General features: G+C 56.2%; 2 protein-coding genes across 11 annotated transcripts; one reads left to right on the top strand and one right to left on the bottom strand.

Annotated features, from left to right (window-relative positions):
• Positions 1-1,023: 1,023 nt before the first annotated feature.
• Positions 1,024-10,705, bottom strand: LOC117068065. 10 transcript variants are annotated; one of them, XR_004430992.1, is made up of 5 exons: positions 3,830-4,345; positions 2,745-3,528; positions 2,106-2,297; positions 1,774-1,880; positions 1,024-1,590 (listed from the first exon to the last, which is right to left on the bottom strand). XR_004430992.1 is itself a non-coding variant. In XM_033185300.1 (5 exons), the coding sequence occupies exons 3-5, from the start codon at positions 2,466-2,468 to the stop codon at positions 1,390-1,392; spliced, it is 606 nt and encodes a 201-aa protein (XP_033041191.1). In that variant the 5' UTR covers positions 2,469-3,528; positions 3,830-3,940; positions 4,381-4,598; the 3' UTR covers positions 1,024-1,389. The 10 variants fall into 10 exon arrangements, 6 of the variants coding, with proteins under 6 accessions (XP_033041191.1, XP_033041193.1, XP_033041189.1 ...); XM_033185300.1 differs by adding an exon at positions 4,381-4,598 and having other exon boundaries at positions 2,171-3,528; positions 3,830-3,940; XR_004430988.1 differs by having other exon boundaries at positions 2,106-3,528; positions 3,830-4,346.
• A 7-nt stretch (positions 10,706-10,712) lies between these two features.
• On the top strand, positions 10,713-13,845 carry LBX1 (ladybird homeobox 1). Its single transcript, XM_033185297.1, has 2 exons — positions 10,713-11,571; positions 12,273-13,845. The coding sequence occupies exons 1-2, from the start codon at positions 11,247-11,249 to the stop codon at positions 12,791-12,793; spliced, it is 846 nt and encodes a 281-aa protein (XP_033041188.1). The 5' UTR covers positions 10,713-11,246; the 3' UTR covers positions 12,794-13,845.
• The last annotated feature ends 7,078 nt before the right edge of the window (positions 13,846-20,923 follow it).

The raw sequence follows: 20,923 nt of genomic DNA on the forward strand, positions 1-20,923 counted from the left end.
AAGTAAGAATGGTGTGCCCAGATCTGGGCCCTATAAGAAGCCAGGTGGTGGGCTCTGAAACACATTGAGTCGTGGGCCTGGATATAGAAAGTAATGAGGCTGTTTCTCCTTCCCATGGGCATCTCCAGGTAGGGATATGTGTTTGTGTGTGTGTGTGTGTGTGTGTGTGTGTGTGTGTGTAGAAGGCAGAACGTAAGGTTTACAGAAAAACCCTGGAGAATGGGGGCGGGGAGGGGCATGGAGTCTGGAAGACAGTATGACCAGCTACACTACTTCCTAGTTTGGTCACCTCAAACAAGCCACGTTATCTTTGTGAGCCTCAGTTTGCTAGCTGTAAAACCAGACTTTAAAAGACTATTTTCCTACCTAGTCAGAGGATTATGAGAGGGCCAACTGTGACAGGCTGAGATCCTGACTAGGTTCAGCTGTCTTCATGGGCTGGGGTGAGGCCCAGGCATGCTGAAACCTCCTGGGCTCTGCCCAAACTGGAGTTGCACCCTGTCTGCTCACCTGGGGTCCAGCTTGCCCTGTGTTGCCTGAAACCACTCCTGCGGCCTCTCTGTTTCTCTCTGGCCCTCATCGATCCTGACTTTACAAATTCTCGATTTTTTCTTTCCTGTTTAAAAAATCCTGTCCACCTTCAAGGCGTCTTCAGCCTCTCAAGAGCCCTGAGAGGGAGGCAGCCATGGAATTCTTCCCGTTTTCATAGTTGCAAACCAAGGCCCACAGCGCGTTCCAAATGCAAGGTGTGGCAGGGGAGAGGAAGGGTGCTTGAATTCGGCTCTTCCAAGCCCCTCCTCGCAGGCTGGAGGCCTAGAGGTCACAGAGAGACGCGCTGGGATGGGCGTGTGGGCTTCGACACGCAGGCGAGAAGGGCATCCAGGGCGTTGGACCTGCGCGATGAGCGCAGCGGCCAGGGCCTGCGCTTCCCGGGACCCGCCGGCAGCAGGCGCTGTGGCAGCGGCGCCTTCAGTCCAGGAGCCTTAACTTAAGAATAGCTCACACTAATATCCCTGGCTGTGTGGAAACAGCGTTTTATTAAATGCTTCACACAGATTTGGTATAATAAAGATGAATATATTATATCCTTTGCCTCCCCCAGAGTGAGACAGTAATAAGGGAGGAGGATAAAAAACAATAAAGTGAAACATAAATACAACGTAATGGGACTTGTGGAGAGGGACCCGTGGCCTGTCAGGGCCGCCACGAGCGACCCCTCCACTGGGACTGGGGACGGGGTTGCCGGGAGCCGGACTCCAGTCCCTCCTTGCCCAACCAGATGGTCCCAAGCCCTGGCTTCCGCTCTGCTGCCCTGCAGCTAGGAGGACCCGATCTGGGTGCCGGGCTGGGGACGTCCCAGGCGTCCTCTTCCCCCAGCCCCTTCTCCCATTAGGTCCAGGACTGCGGCTGGGGACTAGGCCCCACAGGACAGACGCTTGAGGAAAAACAGATCCAAGAGCGATGGCTGGTCCCTTGGCCTGGTGAAGGCTGCCCTCGCCTCCTCGCTCCAGGGGCTCTCCCATAACATGTGGAAAGTTCCTCTTTGGGTCTTACTTCCATCCTTCTCCGGGCACTGCCAAAATCGTTTATCTGAAAATAAGAATTTCAAAGCTTTCCTAGGGCAGAAAGAAAGGAACGCCTGGAGATTCAGCCCAACTCCTCTCGGCTTAGGTCACTCCAGGCCCTGCGAGGGCTGGATTCACCCGTCTAACGTCTGACTATGTGGCTTAAACACAAGAGCCGCTCCAAACCCCATCTGCGTTTGAATCCCACCTGTGATGCTGGCCAGCGCATCGCGACCTTAACCTGTTTCTTCTTTGGCAAAATGGAGACATGGTGAGGATTGGGGGGAAGATTTCTAACGCCTGGCACCCCATCGGCTGTAAAAAAGAAAAATAAAAAGCAGTTATCAGCTGCTCCCAAAATACTCGTTAAAACAAACGGCCATTTCAAATCTAGAATTCTCGAGAACCTCACTTCCTCCTTAGGTCCCAATACAGGCGACTACCTTTCTCAAACGAATGAAAATATTTAGTCTTCCAACACCTTCTCTAAATCTCCTGCCTTTTACCAACGTCAAGACTCAGAGAGGTCGAAAGAGTTACCCAAGATCACACAGATGGCCGGTGGCAGAGCAATCTGAGGCTAGGGAATCGCCAGCGCACCTCACCTATCTCTGCGAAGACACCCGAGCTGCCTCCCGGAAGCTGCTCGACACTCACAGTCCGGGCTAAGGCCACGAGGTCGGCAAAGTTAGTCCAGGCCTCCCTAGGGGACAGGGCTGTGGCGGGTGGCACCTCACCAAAAGAAAAGAAACGAATTGAAAGAAATACGTAGAAGCAGAGGAAAGAGGAAAGGAGAAGGAAGAGGAGGAAGAAGATAGGGGAGGGCTGGTGGCCTCTCTGGAGGCTTGGGATCTGGCTATGCGGAATACCCGTGAAGATCCCTTTTGAGGCCTGGTGCATCATGCACCAGTGCGGAGGTCTTGACCCGACGAGGCTAGCCGCGTAGGTGTCGGGAGGCTGCGTGGGGACAGGAGGGGGCGGCTAAGGAAGGGAGTCGACCTAATTAATGGAAATGAAGGGGCTGGGGAGGAACTGGAGGGATTGAGCGTTGGTGGGTGTGAGATGGGATGAATACAATCCCTTAGGATCGGGAACCCAGGGACTTGTGAAAAGTCGGAAGAGCCAAAGGGGCCGGGTTTCGCTCAAACGAAATAAGGTTTCGGGTGTTACGAACTGTACCTAGGAGGCGGCGGGGAGACAGCGGAGTTTGGTGCTGCAGGAACTGCATCCGCGGGCCCAAGAAAGGCGAGGAGAGGCCCAAGTACGTGGGAGTTCAGAGAGGGCGGAGGGCCCTGCAGCTTCCCTGGAGCCTCACTTCAGGGCAAGGCAAATCCCGGCCAGGACGAAGCAGCCGGGAGGGATCCCAGCTCTGAGTACAGATTCGAGCCTGGCGTCTTCACTTTGCTTGGAGCCAAGCCGTGCACGTTCCCTTTGCGGCAGGGCACTGCAGATGCTGGGTTTTCCGCAGGTCAGACGGCCGCATCGCTTATTCTGGCTCTGTCTCGCCGCCTGTCTTCCCTTGCCCGGGGTCTTGGGACACCAGAGCGGCTTAGCTGAGGGAGCACTGCCCAGCAGGCGGCCCCCTGACCCATGGGGTCCGAGGGAATTGGCACCCGGGAGGCTCTCTGAACCCGACCTGGGTAGAATCCAGGATACTGTTGGGCGCGGGATCTTCTACCCGACTCCTCTTCAAGTGCCTTAGTTGCCTACTCCCCTCCGCGGGGACTTGGGCGCCACGCGGCGGTGGCGGCGCTAATGCAACGGGCCCCAGCGCGACTGCTGAATTATTCACGTGAAGTTTATTTACTGTGAGAAGCCTGACTCAGGCCTTTCCTGTGTCCATCTAGCCGGTGGGCGGCTCCTAGGTATCCTCTTCTGTCCCAACTGCTCCTTTCACCTTTCCACCTGGCCTAGCCCAGGCCCCATGTGCCGCCTGCGCCCGGCACCCGGGCAGTAGTAAGACCTCTGTGAGGCCGGGCGCGGTGGCTCAAGCCTGTAATCCCAGCACTTTGGGAGGCCGAGACGGGCGGATCACGAGGTCAGGAGTTCGAGACTATCCTGGCTAACACGGTGAAACCCCGTCTCTACTAAAAAATACAAAAAGCTAGCCGGGCGAGGTGGCTGGCGCCTGTAGTCCCAGCTACTCGGGAGGCTGAGGCAGGAGAATGGCGTAAACCCAGACGGCGGAGCTTGCAGTGAGCTGAGATCCGGCCACTGCAGTCCAGCCGGGAGACAGAGCGAGACTCCGTCTCAAAAAAAATGACCTCTGTGAAAGGGAGGGAGCTGACAGCTGACTACCATTAACGGTTTTTGGTCAGACTTTGTTGTTTCTGGACCGTCTGGGTAGTAAGACAGAAGGTCAGCTCTTGGAGTTTCTGGGGATGACAAGGAGAAGGGAACCCCAATTGTAGGCCCAGGAAAGCAGCCTCTCTCATCCCATCCCTACCCCTCACCCCACCCCACTCCATAAATAAATAAATAAATAGCCATCCCAGGAGTCCAGCAGCCCCTGGTTCTAGACTACAGACCTGCTGCGGGTAAACAAGGGACTAAGGGTTTACCCAGCAGCTCACCCCCAGGACAACAGAGGGAGGAGCTATGGGGGACTCTGGAACCTCTCTTAGGGTGGCATCTTTGTCCTTGTGCTTGTCTGTTCCCTTTGCCTCCAAGATGGTCCCTGTTTCTGCACCTATTTACATGCTCCTGGTTTTACAAAGTTCAACTCAAATGTCATCTCCATGGGGAACAGAACCAGACTCTTCCCCACCCCACCCCCACCTCACACACACACACAGACACATACACACACACTCACTTAGGTTCCTTTATCCTCTTCATAGACCCTGGGGCTACTGGGGTGGCATGTGGGTGTCTGTTTCCTGCCACTCCTGCCTGCCCGTCACCTCCCATCTTCTGTCCATTCTTCCTCTCTGCTTCTGGGCCCAACGAATGATGGGGGGTCAATTCTCTTTTCTTCTCTTTTGCTTTCTTTTCTTTATTTCTCTCAGAGTCTTGCTCTGTCATCCAGGCTAGAGTGCAGTGGTGCGATCTCGGCTCACTGCAACCTCCAATTCCCAGGTTCAAGTGATTCTCCTGCCTCAACTTCCGAGTGGCTGGGACTGCAGGAGCACACCATAACACCCAGCTAATTTTTGTATTTTTCATAGAAACAGAGTTTCACCTTGTTCACCAGGCTGGTCTCAAACTGCTGACCTCAAGTGATCTGCCCGCCTCGGCCTCCCAAAGTGCTGGGATTACAGGCCCAGCCACTGCACCCGGCCTCGATCCTATTAAAAAAAAAAAAAAAAATCCAGCCTGGGCGACATGGCGAAGCTCCATCTCTACAAAAAATACAAAAATTAGCCGGGCATGGTGGCATGCTCCTTTGTTCCCAGCTACTTGGGAGGCTGAGGTGGGAGGATCACTTGAGCCTAGCAGGTCCAGGCTGCAGTGAGCCCAGATTGTGCTGCTGCACTCCATCCTGGGTGACAGAGTGAGACTTCATCTCAAAAACGAACAAAAAAAGCAAATGAAGGACGTTCAATACTAAGTCAGACCACACCACCACAGCTGGGTCCACAACCCAGGAAACTCACTCCATAGCCAAAAAGCATTAGAGAATGAGGTCTCTGGGCCCCTCTGAGTATATTGGTGTGGGCAGCAGGAGTGCCAAACACATCTGCAGGCAGCTGGCAAAACCAATACACCTACCCTTCCTTTGTACCACTGGTCCTCTCTCTGAGGTACAGGCTACATTCCCCATCTGGCTCCGTTTTTGTCCCTTGATTATTTATTTAGTTTATTTACTCAACAAATGCTTGGAGCCCTTGGTGTATGCTGGGCTGGCATAGGGACATGGAGAGGTGATTCAGGTCCTTCTTTCCCAAGTTCACAACAGATGGAGAGAGAGAGGCAGGACAGACAGACAAAGCAGCACATTCCTGGCAATATGACAGTGACACCCAAGGGAATGTGCTAAGGAGTACAGAGGAGCTGAACAGGGCAGAGAAGATATCCCCCAGGAAGTGAGTTGGGCACTAGAGACAGAGCAGGAGGTGCCAGGAAAGGAAGGGACACAAACCATCCCAACCCTTGGATGGGGGGAGCAAAAGCTTGGAACCAAAAGAGAAGGCTGTTCTAGAGGCTGCAGAGTATGGGCACCTAGGACTTGAGCATCTCTGGTAACTTGTCTTTTCTCCTCCCTGCCTGTCTCTGTCACTCAGTGGTCTGTCTGTGCCCCCCAACACTTCCAAAGGGCAAGCACTCCCCCTCCTTCCATGCAGGACTGCAGTGCCTGGAGGAGGCCGGCGCATGTGGTATGGCCACCTTGTCAGGGTGCTCTGAAGGTATTCAGCTCACAAAAGAAGTAGGGAAGGGGAGAATCTGGGAGGGGACCAAAGGAGTGTCCTGCTCTCAGACCATGCCCCACCTCTTCCTGCCAGCTGAGGTCCTAAGAGCTGGGCGTGGCCAGAGAAAGCAGGGCAGGTCCAGGAGCAAGCTTGGAGCCCAGCCTGAATTTTGAAGCAGCTGCCTCCCTGCTCCCCAGGCCTGGGAGGAGGCTGCTTCCCTCCCCCTTCCCCAGTGGCTTGCCTCCCTTCCCCCAGGTGGCCCGATTCCAGCCTTTACCTTTTCTGGATCCTCACCCTCTTTGAGGATCCCAGATGTCTTATAATATTGCTCCCAGAAAAATGCGCCCACCTGGGTACACATACACAATTTCTGGGGTTTACAGAGTCCCTGAAGCCTATTCAAAGAGCCCTTGGGGGACCTCTGGTTAAGAATCCCCTGGTTCAGGAATTAAGGGGACAGACTTGAATAAGAAGCAAAACAAAACAAAAGGACAGTGTTCCAATCCTGATCACTCCCAAACAGGCTGTGTGACCCTGGATGGGTTACTTAACTTCTCTGGGCCTCATTTTCCTATTATGTAAAATCGGGTTAAGAGCGGTAGCTACCCAGAAGGATTGTGAGTCATAAATGAAATGAATAAAACTCTTAGCCTGGAGCCTGGTACAAGGTAAAGACTTATGGTATTTATTGTCATGGTTATTGTTGCTGTTACTGCTGATAGTGGCCCAGGGCAAAATGTAAAAAGTGAGTGGGCAGTCCTGGCTCAGCCTGGGTGGCAAGAGGCCGTCTATCATAGTCCACTTCTCTAGCAGAAGAAACACTCTGAATTCCACACAGAGTGTCAGAGTAGCAGGTCTTCACGGGACAACAACAACAGCAGCAGTAAATGATCTGCACTGCTGGTCAAGTTACCTTGTTTCAAGCAGTGGCAGACCCTTTTCTCTAAAGGAACTCTGGCCTGAGAGTCAATGCTGGTGCTTACACAAATAATCTGGAAATGAATGGGGGTACCAAAACAATCCAGATTGAATCCAGTGGAGCCTTTGGGGGTTTAAGTGAATTATTCTCCTGTGTTAAGGATTAACTTGTTTTGTTTGGGTCTGCAGGGTCCACTTAATGTGGCAATTCATGAAATGCTGTTTCCCTCTTCTTTGTCTGGAATATTCCCTAAACTGAGGAAAAGCAGATTTTTGGCAGAATCATCCCTTCCCTATTCACTGAGAAAGAATAAACCTGGACCCTGGCTGTTTAAGCAGCAAACAGGAATTCAGGATCAGGGTAGCATAGAGATTAGGCTCTGGAGACAGGTATTCTCGCTGTGGAGCAGACCCTGGGAATCAGCTGCTTTCAGCTCCAGGTGAGAAGATTCTGGCCCAGCTGACTGGGGGTGGGGAGACCCCCAGAGTGTCTGCCTTGCCCCAGCATGGGGGCTCAGGAGGACTGTCAGGGCAGGCTCTAGCCCCACTGACCCTGTGTTACTCATTTCTGGAATCCTCCTAATCTCTAAACTCCTCTGAGGGTCCCAAACCATCCTCCCTCCACACTGCACAATCATGTATACCCCATTTGCTCTATGGAAAGTCATTCAGCCAATATTCAGCGGGAGCCCAGTGTCTCCTAGGACTTGGAAAGTCCGAGATGGACCGGAATACCCAGAGGAAGGCTCCTGCCCTCAGGTCTGGCGGGGGAGGGAGGTAGGGGTCAGTACACAAACCCAAAATATACCTCATTGCTCTGCAAGAGGGGTACAGCAGGCAAGCAGATGGGGCTCCCAGGAGTCCAGAAGATTCCAGCCCCCCACACAATGGGGTTTTTCAGCAGTGGAGGTAGGGATAGGACCGCAGTGTTGGGAAAAGGTTGGTATGGCAGGTGGGCTGGTTTCCAAAGGTGGCCTGGATAAGGGGATCTGGGTGAATCAAAACAACAAAACACAGGGCGGTACCACAGACTTCCCCACATCCCCGCACCTCACACCACACTCCGTACCCCAGACATATGGTGTGCCCAAGTGTGTTTAACCAAGAGGCCAACCAATTAGGCCAAAAGAGCCAAGCCATAGGCTTGGACAGCAGGTACAGGTCAGTCAGGGAAGAAGAGGTTTGGCGTCGGTGGCGGAGGTAACTCAGCTGATGATTGTGAAGTGTCCTGTTCCTGTTGACACAGTGTGCTGAAGACTAGAGGTCTCAATACTAGCCAGCAGGATAAGATATTAAGAACATGCCAAGCAGAGGGATCCCTTTGCTCCCCAGTTCATATTCCCCTTCCTGTCAACCTCCCAGTAACCCTGAACTCCTCTGGTCTTGAGGGTCTGGGAGATGGGCAACAGTAGGGGCTTGGCTTGTCCTTAAAGTCCTATCCTGTGGGCTAGTACCAGATGCGATGTAGAGACTGAAGCAGACAGGAAGGGTGTGGAAGTATGGGAGGAACTCTTCCTCTCTCTCTTTTTCTCTCGATTGGGATCCGAGGGTCCTGGTTCCTGGATTTAGAGGGGCCTCCCTGCCTCCCTGCTAACCTCACTTGCCTGAAGCTCTGGGTCAGGGGATTGGGGTTATGGCAGGAAAAGGCTGAGGTGGGATCCTGAGGGCAGGAAGTGAGAGGAGAGGACAAGACCCCTCTTGGCCCCAGAGCTTCCAAGCCACCCACGTTCAGCTCCCTGATGCCCTCTCCCACTGGTCCCTCTCCACCGGTCTCTAGGCTCTGACTCTGCTGTTGCTAGGCTCAGCATCACCTGGTGGCTCCCAGGGCAGCACAGAAGCAGTAGAGACAGGTCTGCCCTGGAGTGGGTCTGCAGCTCTGAGGGAACTGTGATTCCCATTCTCACCAATCCTGCCTCTGAGAACTTGTCTTCCCCACTCTCTTACTTCCAACCCGAAAATGCAGGACAAAGACGAGTTAGAGGTTAGGGGTTCTTCCCAACACTCAGAGCACTGGGGCACCAAACAAGAACCCTTTCTACCTACACTGTCCCTTTTACTCCAGAGAGCTACCAGCCATGATTCCAAATAAACAACTGAAGGCGAGATCATGAAACCTGTCTCTGCTGTACAGAGGCCCCCTACACTGAGGCATCCAGAGAAAGAACCTGCTTCCTGCCCCAGAGCCCAGCTTAGCTCATTCCCTCTCTGCGATTAGATATGAGGGGAGAGTGGGCAAGAAATCCTAGTCTTCCCATCCCAACCCTTGGCCTGGGTCACACGTCCTCATTTTGGCCTCTCTGGGCCCTTCTCTGGTCCAAGTGGTGCTGCCCAATGCCCAACTACACAGCCCACCCAGGAGTTTACAAACAAAGCCAGGGCCTGGGCTGTGTGTGTGTGTGGGAGGGGAACAGCTCTTCCTCCCTGGACTCCAACCCCCTCTAGGTCCTCCCTTCCTCTCTCCAAGAGCAGAAATGGAAAATTAGTAAGGAGGCCAGTGGCCCCACTTAAACAGAATGGGGTAGCAAGACAGGAAGGCCTGAGGGCACAGCCCTGCTGGAGTGCCCCAGGGAAATGAAAGAAATAGCTGAGTTCAAACACACCTATATACCCACAGGTTCACACACATTTATACAAATATACACATGGAGAACCACACACAAACACACATTCAAAAACACAAACACCTTCAAGTAATAATGCACACAACATGCTCTCCCGATATTCACAGATCCCAGACCCTAAGGCGTTTAGCCCCAGTCTAACTGGAAGCCTGGCCTCCCTGCGAGTTCCTGAGAGCAAAGCCCCAGCCGCGGCCTGGCTCCCGCCGGGCCCCCGCCCCGCATCCGGAACAGCTGGAGTCGGCCTGGCCATGCACTCAAGCTGGGCGCTGGGCTAGGCGGGGCCGGCAGCGGGGCCCCGGCTGGGGCCCGGGAGGAACGCAGAAGGAGGCACCGAGCCGGCCCCGTTAGCCCCGGCACCTGGCCTGACTACCCGTCAGACGCCCATCATCAGGCGGACGGTGGCCCCAGCCAGCCTGGGGAGCGGCTGCCGGAGGAAAGTGTGCAAGATTGCCGGAGGAGGTAGGGCGGCCGCTTCGGGATCAGGCCGGGAGAGGCGTCCAGAGCCGCCAACAATTCTCCCCTCCGCCTCTCAGCATGGAGAAGGCTGAGCTCCCCGACTAGCCCCCTCCCCCAACCCCTGAGGTCCTCCACCCCCTTCCCGCGTCGCCCACCCAAGGCTGCAGAGCTTACTCTGACCTCCTGCGGGCCAGCCCAGGAGGGCTTCAGATTCCCTCTCCCCAAGTGCGTCGCCCAGGCGGTGGGGTGAGGGGCAAGAGGGTCAGGGGCAGAGGGGCTGAGCTCTTGATCTCAGCCCCGCAAAGTCGACGCTGGGTGGCAGCGGGGCCCACTCAGGCTCCTGGTCTTACCTGGCCCGCGCGGCGGCCTCTTCCCTCCTGGGCTGGGGTTCCCGCCACCCTTTCGGGCTCCACATCCCGGGTCGGAGAGACCGAGACCTCCGGGCCGGTGCTGTCATTGCAGCTAGGCCGGCGGGAGGCGGGTGCGCCAGGAGCGCGGCTCGCAGTTTGGGGTGGGGGTGGTGGCTTTTCAGTCGCCCGAGGTTCGGGTGCAATAAAGGAGCCGCTAATGTAATTTACAAACAGCTCTGGCCGAGCGCTGCGCGCCGCCCGGACTGACAGGCGCATTAGGCAGGCTAATTCCAGCCGGCTCCTCCTACCCCCGGCCCGCTAATTAATGAGCTTCCCAACTTAGAGCCGCCTGCATTGGACAGACAGAGAGTGAAAGAGAGGGCGAGGGAGAGGGAGAGAAGGAGAGAGACGGGGGGGAGCAGAGAAGAGAGAAGAGAGGGAGGGAGGGAGAGAGAGAACAGGAGGAGAGAACAGAGAGAAAGAAGAGAAGAGAAAGGGAGAAAGGAGAGAGAAAGAGAGAGAAGTGCCGCTGCAGATAATTGATTACACCCCGATCAAGGCTAACTTGTTAGCAATAGTCAATTGCCCCGTCTCTCCGCCTCCCTCGCAGTCCGGAATCTGCGCCCTTGCCTCGGCTCTTCCAACTGCGGCCGCCAGGACCCGGGGCCAGGAGCCACTGCCGAGCCACCTGACACCTTTAAATAGCACCGGGGCTGGCGAAACTGGAGCCCGGCGCAACGCGCCCCGGCTCGGGCCCCGGATTGCTGGAAGCCCCAGCAGCAGCGGCGCCCGCGTCAGCGCCCTCCTCCCGGGGCCCCGCGCTGTTCTGCCCGCCTCAGCCGCCGCGCTAATCGGCCCCGCGCCCTGCCCAGTGCGGCCTCCTTCCCACCCGCCGCCGCCTGCCCGCGCCGTCCGGCTTCCGAGTTGCCCGCGGGCTGGGTCCCCGCGGCCCGAGCCTCCCCGGCTGGGCCCCTGAACGAGGCCGAGATGACTTCCAAGGAGGACGGCAAGGCGGCGCCGGGGGAGGAGCGGCGGCGCAGTCCGCTGGACCACCTGCCTCCGCCTGCCAACTCCAACAAGCCGCTGACGCCGTTCAGCATCGAGGACATCCTCAACAAGCCGTCTGTGCGGAGAAGTTACTCGCTGTGCGGGGCGGCGCACCTGCTGGCCGCCGCGGACAAGCACGCGCCGGGCGGCTTGCCCCTGGCGGGCCGGGCGCTGCTCTCGCAGACCTCGCCGCTGTGCGCGCTGGAGGAGCTCGCCAGTAAGACGTTTAAGGGGCTGGAGGTCAGCGTTCTGCAGGCAGCCGAAGGTAGGCGCAGCTGCTGGGTTCCCCTGCACCCAGCGCCTTGCGCCCTGTGCCCTGCGCGCTTCGTCCCCTATGTCTCTGCTCGCCTCTGCCCGCTCCGGCCGCCAGGGCCTTCCAGCCTGAGCAGCTGCTTATGGGAGTGAAGATAGGTGGGACGGAACCCAATCCTTATTTCCTAGGGACCTCTGGGTAGGCCAGAGCTGGGGGGTGGCCGGAGAAGGGTGGCGGGAACCCAAGCTCTTTCCGCAGTCTGCTTGCTTTGCTGGTCTCCCTTGCGTTCCCAGTGTCCTGGGCGCTCTTAGCCCGGCTACTCGGCGTGGGGAATCGAGTCTTTTGCTGGGACCTTCTGGGTAGGGTAGAGTTGAAGTGATTGGGAAGGGATGGAGAACCAACATTCACACCGCAATTAGGGTGTCCCTGTCTGGCTTTCTCATACTCAGAGACTTTGGGTCTTTCAAACCAACTCTTAGACAGGGGGCAGAGACCAAAACAATTTTTCCTAGGGACTTCTGGGAGACCAAAGACAGGTGATGGTTTGCCAGAGCCAAAGCTTGCCCTGGTCCTGGAGGCTGAATTAAATCTGAGAAGGGAACATTGGTAGACTGCAGGCCGGACGGGCCTGGGTGGGGTAGGAGTTATGGGGGCCAGAGCCAGGGTGGGTTTCCTCTCTGGCAGCGCGAGCCTACACTGTCCTTTCCTCCCAGGCCGCGACGGGATGACCATCTTTGGGCAGCGGCAGACCCCTAAGAAGCGGCGAAAGTCGCGCACGGCCTTCACCAACCACCAGATCTATGAATTGGAAAAGCGCTTTCTATACCAGAAGTACCTGTCCCCGGCCGATCGCGACCAAATCGCGCAGCAGCTGGGCCTCACCAATGCGCAAGTCATCACCTGGTTCCAGAATCGGCGGGCTAAGCTCAAGCGGGACCTGGAGGAGATGAAGGCCGACGTAGAGTCCGCCAAGAAACTGGGCCCCAGCGGGCAGATGGACATCGTGGCGCTGGCCGAACTCGAGCAGAACTCGGAGGCCACAGCCGGCGGTGGCGGCGGCTGCGGCAGGGCCAAGTCGAGGCCCGGCTCTCCGGTCCTCTCCCCAGGCGCCCCGCAGGCCCCGGGCGCTGGCCCCCTGCAGCTCTCGCCTGCCTCTCCGCTCACGGACCAGCCGGCCAGCAGCCAGGACTGCTCGGAGGACGAGGAAGACGAAGAGATCGACGTGGACGATTGAGCGGCACCCCGGGTCTTCCGCCACCCTGGGCTCCTAGCTCTCGAAAGCCCAACACCTCCCGGACCGGACGCCGAGGGGAGCTGGGACCTCCTCTGCCAACTCCCGCCTCCTCTCCTGTTCCCGGCCCCGGACTCGGCTCCTGGCAGCCGCCTCTTCCCTCTCGAAGCAATAAACCCAGGCTGGCCGGCCGGGCCGGCCGCCGCCAGCGGTCTCCGCCGCCCCGGAAGCCCTCGCCGTGCAATTCTGTATGGCCTCTATATAAATATTTAAATCTATATAGCGGGTTCTTCCCACCGCAGCCTGATTTTTCCTTTCTTTTATTATTTTTTTTAACTCGGAGATTTCGATGTTTTCAAAACTCTGGGGCTGCCAGGTTTGCTGAGGGCGATGCAGAAACCAGGGCTGAGAACACTAACCCTGCGGTCTAGAGGAGGGGCAGCTCCGGCTGTTTTGATTTTTCTCTGCATGTGGCGAATGCACCGGCCCGCTCCTTCCTCGCCTCCCTCGGCCTTATTGCAGCTGACTTCTATTTCCTCCTGCCTTTCTTCCTCGTGTGGGAAGGGAAGAGGTGGGCAGCCGGGTCCTGACTTGCAAGTTTCAAAATCGATCTTTCCTTCCCACCCTCTGAGAGAAAAGTCTGTTTTCGATGCCATTTCTGCCTCTTAATGCCCACTAATGCTATTTTTAAGATTCCTCCCTCCCTCCCGCATTTCCTCGGACTGACTGTTGGAGTCCGGCTCTTAGGGACAATGCAAGGGGAAATCCAACCAACCAACCATCGAAAACAGAACCCAAAGCCCTATAATTATTTTGTACTCTTTTTAGAATTTTTTTGCATGTGACAGAGACAGAGAGGAGGCCAACCCAAGCCCTCACCTCACCTCCTCCACAGTTCTGGGTCTCTCTTGCCACCTCGAACACCCCACTCCTACTCCACTTGGCCAGAGGAGGGTGGCTGGATGTGCGTGGGCTGCGAGTACCCCTTCCCTGCTCCTCCCTTGCCCTCTCCTCCTCAGACTGTACCCAAGGCCTCTTTCTCCAATAAATAAAGTCTTTGCCATTTTACTAGAACCGGCGGTGACCGTGTCTGAGTGAGTGGGCCCGTTTCGGAGAAGCAGCGGCAGGCTGGGCTTCTTGCCGCTGCTTCTTGCCGGTCGCCTCAGCCTTGGAGATTTGGGGGGGATTTTCAGGACAGGCTTAAGAGTGAAGGGCGAGGAAGAAGCAGCAGGAGGAGGCGCTTCTTGCCCATAAACCTGAGGCAGCTGCTAAATTGGGAGAGAAGCGGATTTCGGGCTTCGCCAGGTCGGGGTAAAAAACAAGCCGTGAAATGCTGGGAGAAAATGCCTGTATATGTGGGGGCACACCACAGTACAACATTAATTTGTATTGAACAAAGAGTAGGTCTTGCCCTGCAATTCCTGCATCCCACCCCAGACCCAAGGGCATTCTCCCTGCACTCCCTGAAAAATGGCTGAGCCCTGGGAGCACTGCAGGTATCACTCAGTCAGATGCCGGGTTCCCAAGTTTCGATTCTAGCCCCGAAGGCCTCATCCTTGGGGACTAGGGGGCCAGAGGTCAAAGGCATCAAGGCCGGACTGAATTTAAATGTGGGTACCTGGAAATGTAAGCCCAAGCTTCTGGGAGCTAGGATGAATTTCTGACAACATTAACAAATTCTGTCCCCACTCCCTGGCACTCCGCTTGGGGCAGAAGTATGGATCTTGCAAGGACTCTCTCGGGTCTGCTGCGCCCCAGGGCCGGCTGGGGCGGGGGCTAAGGCCGCTTTCACTGTCCCGGACAGAGCGGGTTTCTCTCCGGGCTTTTGTTGTCGCTGGGCTGGCGAGTGGCCGCTGTCACCGGAGTGGGGTCCCGCCTCCGGGCCGCTGGGCTCTCTTTCTCCGCAAAATTGATGTGAGAAATGCGCATCTGGTCTCGGGCGGCGATGGGGCCCCCGGGCCCGAGCCAGGAACGTGCGTGTCCAGGAGGAAACGAAGAGACAGAGAGAAACTGGAAAAAAAAAAAATAGGAGCGCAGAAAGACACTCCAAAAGCAGAGAGAGAAAGCAGAGAGCCACAGAGATAGGGAGGAGAAAAAGAGGAAAAGAGAGAGAAACAGAGAAACGGAGAAAGGGAGACAGAGACAGAGGGAGAAAAAAAGAATAGGAGGATAGGAGGAGAGAGAAGGAGCAGAGAAGGAAGGAGACGGCAGGGCAGCGGGGCAGGCGTGCGGCCGGTTCCTCCTGGGCGACAAAAATTGCCCTCTCTTAGGATGGATGGGTCTGTAATTCGGAGCGCGGACCATGAAGGCCGGGACGAATGGGCCCGGGCGGCCGCTGACAGGCGACAATAGCCGGGCCCAGCCCCCCGCTGCTCCCGGTGCGGGCACGGCCGCGGCCCTCCGCAGCCCAGAGCGCGCCGGCGCTGGCGACCATATGGTTTTTGAATTTTCTTCACAATTTGTAGACAATTTGATGGATTAGGTCCCCGCGCGCGCCTCCCCGGCACAAAGGCGGCGCAGGGACCGCGGCGGGGCGGTCACCCGGGCATCTGCGCCCGCCGTGCGCACCCCCCCACCCGGCCCCCGCCCGGAGCCCGAAGCCCCAGGCCGCCCGCCCAACACGCTCATGAATCCCAATGAAGCGGCCCTGGCACCTCCGGCCGCTCCCTGCTTCGCGGCTCTAGGCCCGGCCCCGCTGGGTCTCTTTGGGCTGGGGGCGGCGGCCCCAGGGCTGAGCCCACCCGAGCTGCGGCGCCCGCGGGGCGCGTAGCTAAGCAGGCGCATCGGGGCTGAGGAAAAACGGGGCCATTTATCCGCCCGTCTAGTTAAAGCGGGTTATTTGTTTGCTTCTCCGGCCTCCCCCCTCCCCTCCCTTCCCCCCTCTCCTCCCCGCCCTTCCCCTTCTGCCTTTTATTCTTTTGTCTCTAAATGGATTTAATGAGCCTGAAAAACATGACAATTGAATATAACCAAGAAATAAAAAATAACGAGGGAGGAAGGAAGGAGGAAAAGAAAGAATGAAAGAAGGAAGGGGAAGGATTAATAAAACAAGGAGAAAACGCAATTCAATTCAGCAAATGTTTTTTGAGCGTCTTTTCCGCGCCAGGCCGCGCAGGGGGCTGGGAAAATTGAAACGAATCAGATCCGGTTCCTGCCCTCAAGGAGCTCCTAGTCTAGTGGGCAAGACTCGCAGCACCCCCAGCGCTAGTAGAAGCGGACCGAGGGACAGGGCCGTGCTAGTTGCAAAACACTGAGAGGCGGCTACCAGGGTGTTGGGGGCTTCACAGAGGAGGTGGCTTGGGACCCGGGCCTTGAAAGGCGAGAAATAATTCGTTGTTTCCATAGGCCAGAAAAGAGGGCCAGCAGAAGGAAGGACCAGAACTGCGGCGGAGGGAAGGGGGAACGAAGTGTACATGCGAGCCTCGGCTGAACCCGAGCTATAGAGGCCACACAAGAGCGCCCTGCGCGCTCGGCCCCGCACAATGTGGGAAGTGGATTCGAGGCGCTCCGCAATGTCCTCTGCTCCGAGGGATTCGCTGCCTCCATCAAGTCCTGGGTGGGCTTCCGGAGCCCAGCCGACAGCTCTGTTGAGGCCCTGGACTAGCACTGGACACTGCCTGGACTAGCACCTGGGCTTGGGGCTTATCTCTAGGTCCCATTGCGCAGGGAGGCGGCGAGGAAGCCCTAGGCAAAGGCTGAGGGGCTTGGCTGTAGGCGGAGGCGAGGGTCTGGGATCCAGGGAGGCCTAGGCTGTAAGCCCACTCTCTCCTTAGCTCCCCCAGTTCTGAAGAAGTCTGCTACCTGCGCGCGGCCCCGGGGCCTCGGATGGCCTTGGTCGTGCCTCGGGCGCTGCCGCTGGGACCGGCGATGTGAGAGGACCTCAAACCCCAAGTGCGGGCCGGAGGCCTCTTAGCCCACGCCTGCCGGGCCTGTCTCGGAATACTGCTGTTTGTGGCGTGTTCTCCCATGTGTAGGCTCCAAGGGAGCGGGGCTTGTGTATTGCGTGTCTGTTTCTTCTCCTGGTCTGAGTGTACGAGTGAGCGTGGCCTGGGTTGTGTGAGGGGCTGTGGGCCCTACGCCCATTATTCTGGCGTAGTTCGTTAAGGCTTGGTATCCTCTGGGCTGCCTGTCCTTCGGGCCCGAGTTCCATCACCGCCTAGAGCCCTTTGCCCATCTGTTCCAGGACTCTGGGCTCTCTACGGACCCACTTTCTGTTCCCGGCTGGCCAGGAGAGGCGGCTCGGCTTTGTCTCTCCCTTCCCCGTTGTGTCCTGGGGCTCGGCGGGGCTTGCCAAGTCCCAGGACGCGAGCAGTTTCTGCTCTCCAGTCTGGGAACCCCTCGGCTCGGGGACGGCCGATCCCGCTTCTTCGACTTCCCCTCGCTCTGCCTTTCCCGGCTTGGTGGCCTCGCGGGCGGTGCGGGGTGAGGCCGGGAGGCGCAGTTCCTTATTTTACGAGGTGTCGGGCCGGTGTCAGACGCAGCTCTGATAAGTAATACTCCAGTCTGAGGGACCAGAACGTGGTAATTAATCCCAAAGACTTAAGTGTATTTTAGTTCAGGAGAAAAAAAATCACTAATTCAATCGTCCGGAAAATTGAAGTTTGATGCATGAGTCCCCCCTGAAAGGGACGGGCTGGGGCCGCGCGCCTCCCCTCCGCCCCTACCCGTCGCCGCGGGGACCCCCCCTCCATCCCTCTGAGCCGCCAGGTCCAGGGAAGTCCACTCACCCCGCCTTGTCTTTTCCAGTCACCTGAACCAAGAGGCACCTGGGCTTGGCTCCCACGCGCAACAACTACCCCTCTTGGAGCCCAGAAAGTGATTTGTGGGGACAATACGTATGCTCCCCAAACACATCCATTTGGGAGGGCACCATAGAAAGCCCAGGAATATAGAGAGGGCAGCCAGATAAGGGGGCAGGGTAGGTAAGGTCAGGGGCTACAAAGCATGTGGAAGAAGGGACAGAGAACCTGAATGGGCTGGAGTCATGAAGGCCAGCGAGTAGGAGGCTGCTGTTGTAAAGTGACATACATGTGGCTTTGAAGTGGGTGGGAATGGAGGGGAGTAGAACTGGGTGTGCTGGGTAGTGGTGGTTAGGTTGTAGGTGTGCAAAGGGGTGTATGGGAAATGACTGCATCCCTGGGACTGTACATGTGTGGAGTGGAGGTCCCTGGCAGACACTGACAGGTATTGGGGAGCCTGGAATCTGACCTCTGGGTGTGTCCACAGGCCAAATCTCCTAGAGGATAGGCTCCTGGGACTGGAGCAAAGGAAGGTGGGGGTTCCTGGGGACCAGCATCCTGGAGGGAGGAGAATTCCCACCTTGAGTTTTCCTGGGACCCCACATCTGCACTCCCAAGTCCAGGGTTGCCATCTGCAAATCACCCTGTCTTCTCCTAACAGCTGCCAGTTCTGGGAGAGATTTGGGGCTGCGGGTGTGTGTGTGGCAGGCTGCATGGAGACTAGCAAGGGCACGTTCCTGAGTGTGTCAAGTATGTGCAACTGAGAAACTGAGCATGTGCGGCTGATTGATGGAAACCGAGCGTGGGACTGGGTGTGTGATGCTGCGTTCCTGCAACTGATTGTTGCAAACTAGTATGTGCAGCTAGGTGTGACTAAATTTGCTCAACAGAGAGGAAAAGAGTAAAGCTGTCATTGAGTGGGTGTGACCAGCAGGTGAACGACACCCAGGGTATGTGAGGTGTGCAGAAAGCTGGTGTGAGCAGATAGCTGGGAGAATGAATGTTGATGTGGAATTGAAGCTACAGGCAGACAACCAGAATCCTGGCTCCAAACATTTTGGCCAAGCTGGCTACTGAAATTTACATTTACAATGCTGGGGGCAGGGAGCGCGTAGCCTGACAGGAAGAGGACTCAGGAGAGGACTAAGCAGAAGATGGGATGGAGAACTTTCAGCTTGGGTTGAAGTCTATTCTGAGGGCAGCTGAGGCCATTGAATAGGCACTATATAGGCATGGACTCTGCTTCTTTAAAAACAGGTTGTAGGGGTAGGGCATCCTCTGTTGTGCAGCTGGGTGATGGCCAGGCTGCCCTGCCTGCCTTCTCCCATTCAAGCTGGTCACTGGACTGAACCTTTGTCTTTGGAGTGACCTGTAGACCTGCCCTTGGCTGCTCCAGTTCCAGGTAGTGCTTGAAGGTCTAGCTTCCCCCAGCTCAGTCAAAGGAAATTCTTCCTCCTTGGGGGTGCTTAGCCCTGCCCAAATTAGGGAAGGTACAAATGGCAATATGCACATGGCTGCAAGCAGAGTTGGGAGTGAATGAGTCTTGCCCACTTTGGAATCTGGTTTGTCTGTGTGCAAGTGTGTGCAAGGATTGCTGTGCGTTGGTGTGTGCATGTGGGCATGTGCAGGCTTCCCCATGGAGAGCTGGATATGGCTATTTGTCTGTGAATGGTGGTGGATGCAGTAGGGAAGGGAGCTTGGTTATCTGAGGGTATCCATGTAACCAACAGATCTGAGTGTGGGCGTGACATCTGAGCACATGGGATGGAGGCATCCCTGAGTGTCTACACCCCAACTCTTCCCAAATTCAGGGGCCCAAGGCTCTTCAGAAAGGGAGATCCAAGTTGGAAGGCTCCTCCAGCAAGAAATGAGAGCCTTCTTCTCCCCTTTCTCACACACCTCTGCCAACCCAGAGGCTGGGATAGGGACCAATGTAGGGCAGAGGTGACCCCTTCCATCTATCAGAGGCTGTTCAAGGTGAAGTGTCTGGGTCTCTATAGGGACTGTCTCCTCTCTCCTGATGTCTATAATGGGGCCTATTGATCTATCTGCCTGAGGTCTCCCTGGGACTGCATGTCCACATGCAGATAAAGGGTAAGCCCAGACAGGCCCACAGGCCCACACCCAACACAGACATACCCCAGAAACAATCCATACACACAAGGCAGGCACCCACTTACACAGACCAACACTGTAGAAACCCAATACACACCCACCCACAGTGACCCACAGACACACAGGATGCCTGGAAAACACAGTGCAGTCACATAAGACACAGCAAACCTGCCCAAATACGGGCAGCTAGTAGCACACATAAGAATTAAACAGATAAACCTTTGCCATTAAACATATACATCATCCCCACTTTACACATACAATACAGGCAAGTGACAGAGGCACAGCTCACAGTTGCTACAAGCACACAAGGCACCGGCTTCCTGACAGTTTATGCAAACACGGGAGTAGGGCAGGGACTAGCTGGTTTAGGTGACTTCCGTGGAAATGCTGCTCATATTCTGATGTTCTGAGAAGAGTCCATTTGCGGAGATGGCAGACAGTAGCAGACAAGAGTTGGTGGGGAAGGGAGGCTTCCACTGTCTGGGGAAACCCCAAACCTGTGCCCCAGTGAAAAAACAAGTCCCCAACCACCCTGAAATGCAATCAAAGCTGTGGCCGCCCACCCGCCCTGCACAATGACTCTGGCTGGAGTCGTTATCATTTTTGTTAACTTTTTATCGACTGTTTGCTAGATGGCGTGTCAGTAAAGTGTATGATTTGAGATGAAAAATTAGGCAGATTAACCTGAGGGGAGAGCCTGATTGATTACTAAATAGGATCAATTTGAAAGTTTTAGTCCTGGCGTTTCTGCAGAGCCTCTTAATACTTCAAACTTCAATTTTACGGGCGATTGAACTAAGCATGTTTCTGACAAAATTGATATATGTATTAATTTGCTTTAACTGGTGATTAATTACTCTCCACTGAAAGAATTATATGGAGCTGTTTGCCTGCGATTTGCATATTAATCAAATTCTAGTTGATAATTCCGCCAGTGGGGGGGGGGCAGGGGCAGGGCATGGGGCCCAAGGGTGTGAAGGGGTGTTTGCGCCTGTGCGGGTGTGTGCACCCGTGTATGTTGGGGGGGGCTTCCCACCCCCCCTTTGCTCGCTCCCTGCTTAGCTGCCAGTTTAGTGCATTAAAACCAAAGATGCAGAACGAGTTTGCCCGGCTATTTGGCGGGAGCAGAAATTGCCTGTCCGGTTTTATGATCTGCTCAGCCTGAGCAGCCGGGTCCTTAATGTCCCCTGTCAAAGTGTCCGCGATTTAAAGGGAAAACGGCCCCCGCTTTAGCGCCGCGCGGGGCCTGACAAGGGACGAGGCAGGGACAAGCACA

This window comes from Trachypithecus francoisi, unplaced genomic scaffold (genome assembly GCF_009764315.1).
Source record: "Trachypithecus francoisi isolate TF-2019V2 unplaced genomic scaffold, Tfra_2.0 Contig01579, whole genome shotgun sequence".
Classification (NCBI taxonomy): Eukaryota; Metazoa; Chordata; class Mammalia; order Primates; family Cercopithecidae; genus Trachypithecus; species Trachypithecus francoisi.

What these genes read in the sequence shown, in the direction of transcription:
- LOC117068065 (XM_033185298.1), bottom strand. Translation starts at nt 10,535, where the DNA reads ATGCGCCTGTCAGTCCGGGCGGCGCGCAGCGCTCGGCCAGAGCTGTTT. An exon ending in GGGTGTCTTCGCAGAGATAG is followed by an intron (nt 1,881 to 2,170) that starts GTGAGGTGCGCT and finishes TCTTTTTTACAG; the next exon opens with CCGATGGGGTGCCAGGCGTT. An exon ending in TGCGCTGGCCAGCATCACAG is followed by an intron (nt 1,591 to 1,773) that starts GTGGGATTCAAA and finishes TCTTATTTTCAG; the next exon opens with ATAAACGATTTTGGCAGTGC.
- LBX1 (XM_033185297.1), top strand. Translation starts at nt 11,247, where the DNA reads ATGACTTCCAAGGAGGACGGCAAGGCGGCGCCGGGGGAGGAGCGGCGG. An exon ending in CGTTCTGCAGGCAGCCGAAG is followed by an intron (nt 11,572 to 12,272) that starts GTAGGCGCAGCT and finishes CTTTCCTCCCAG; the next exon opens with GCCGCGACGGGATGACCATC.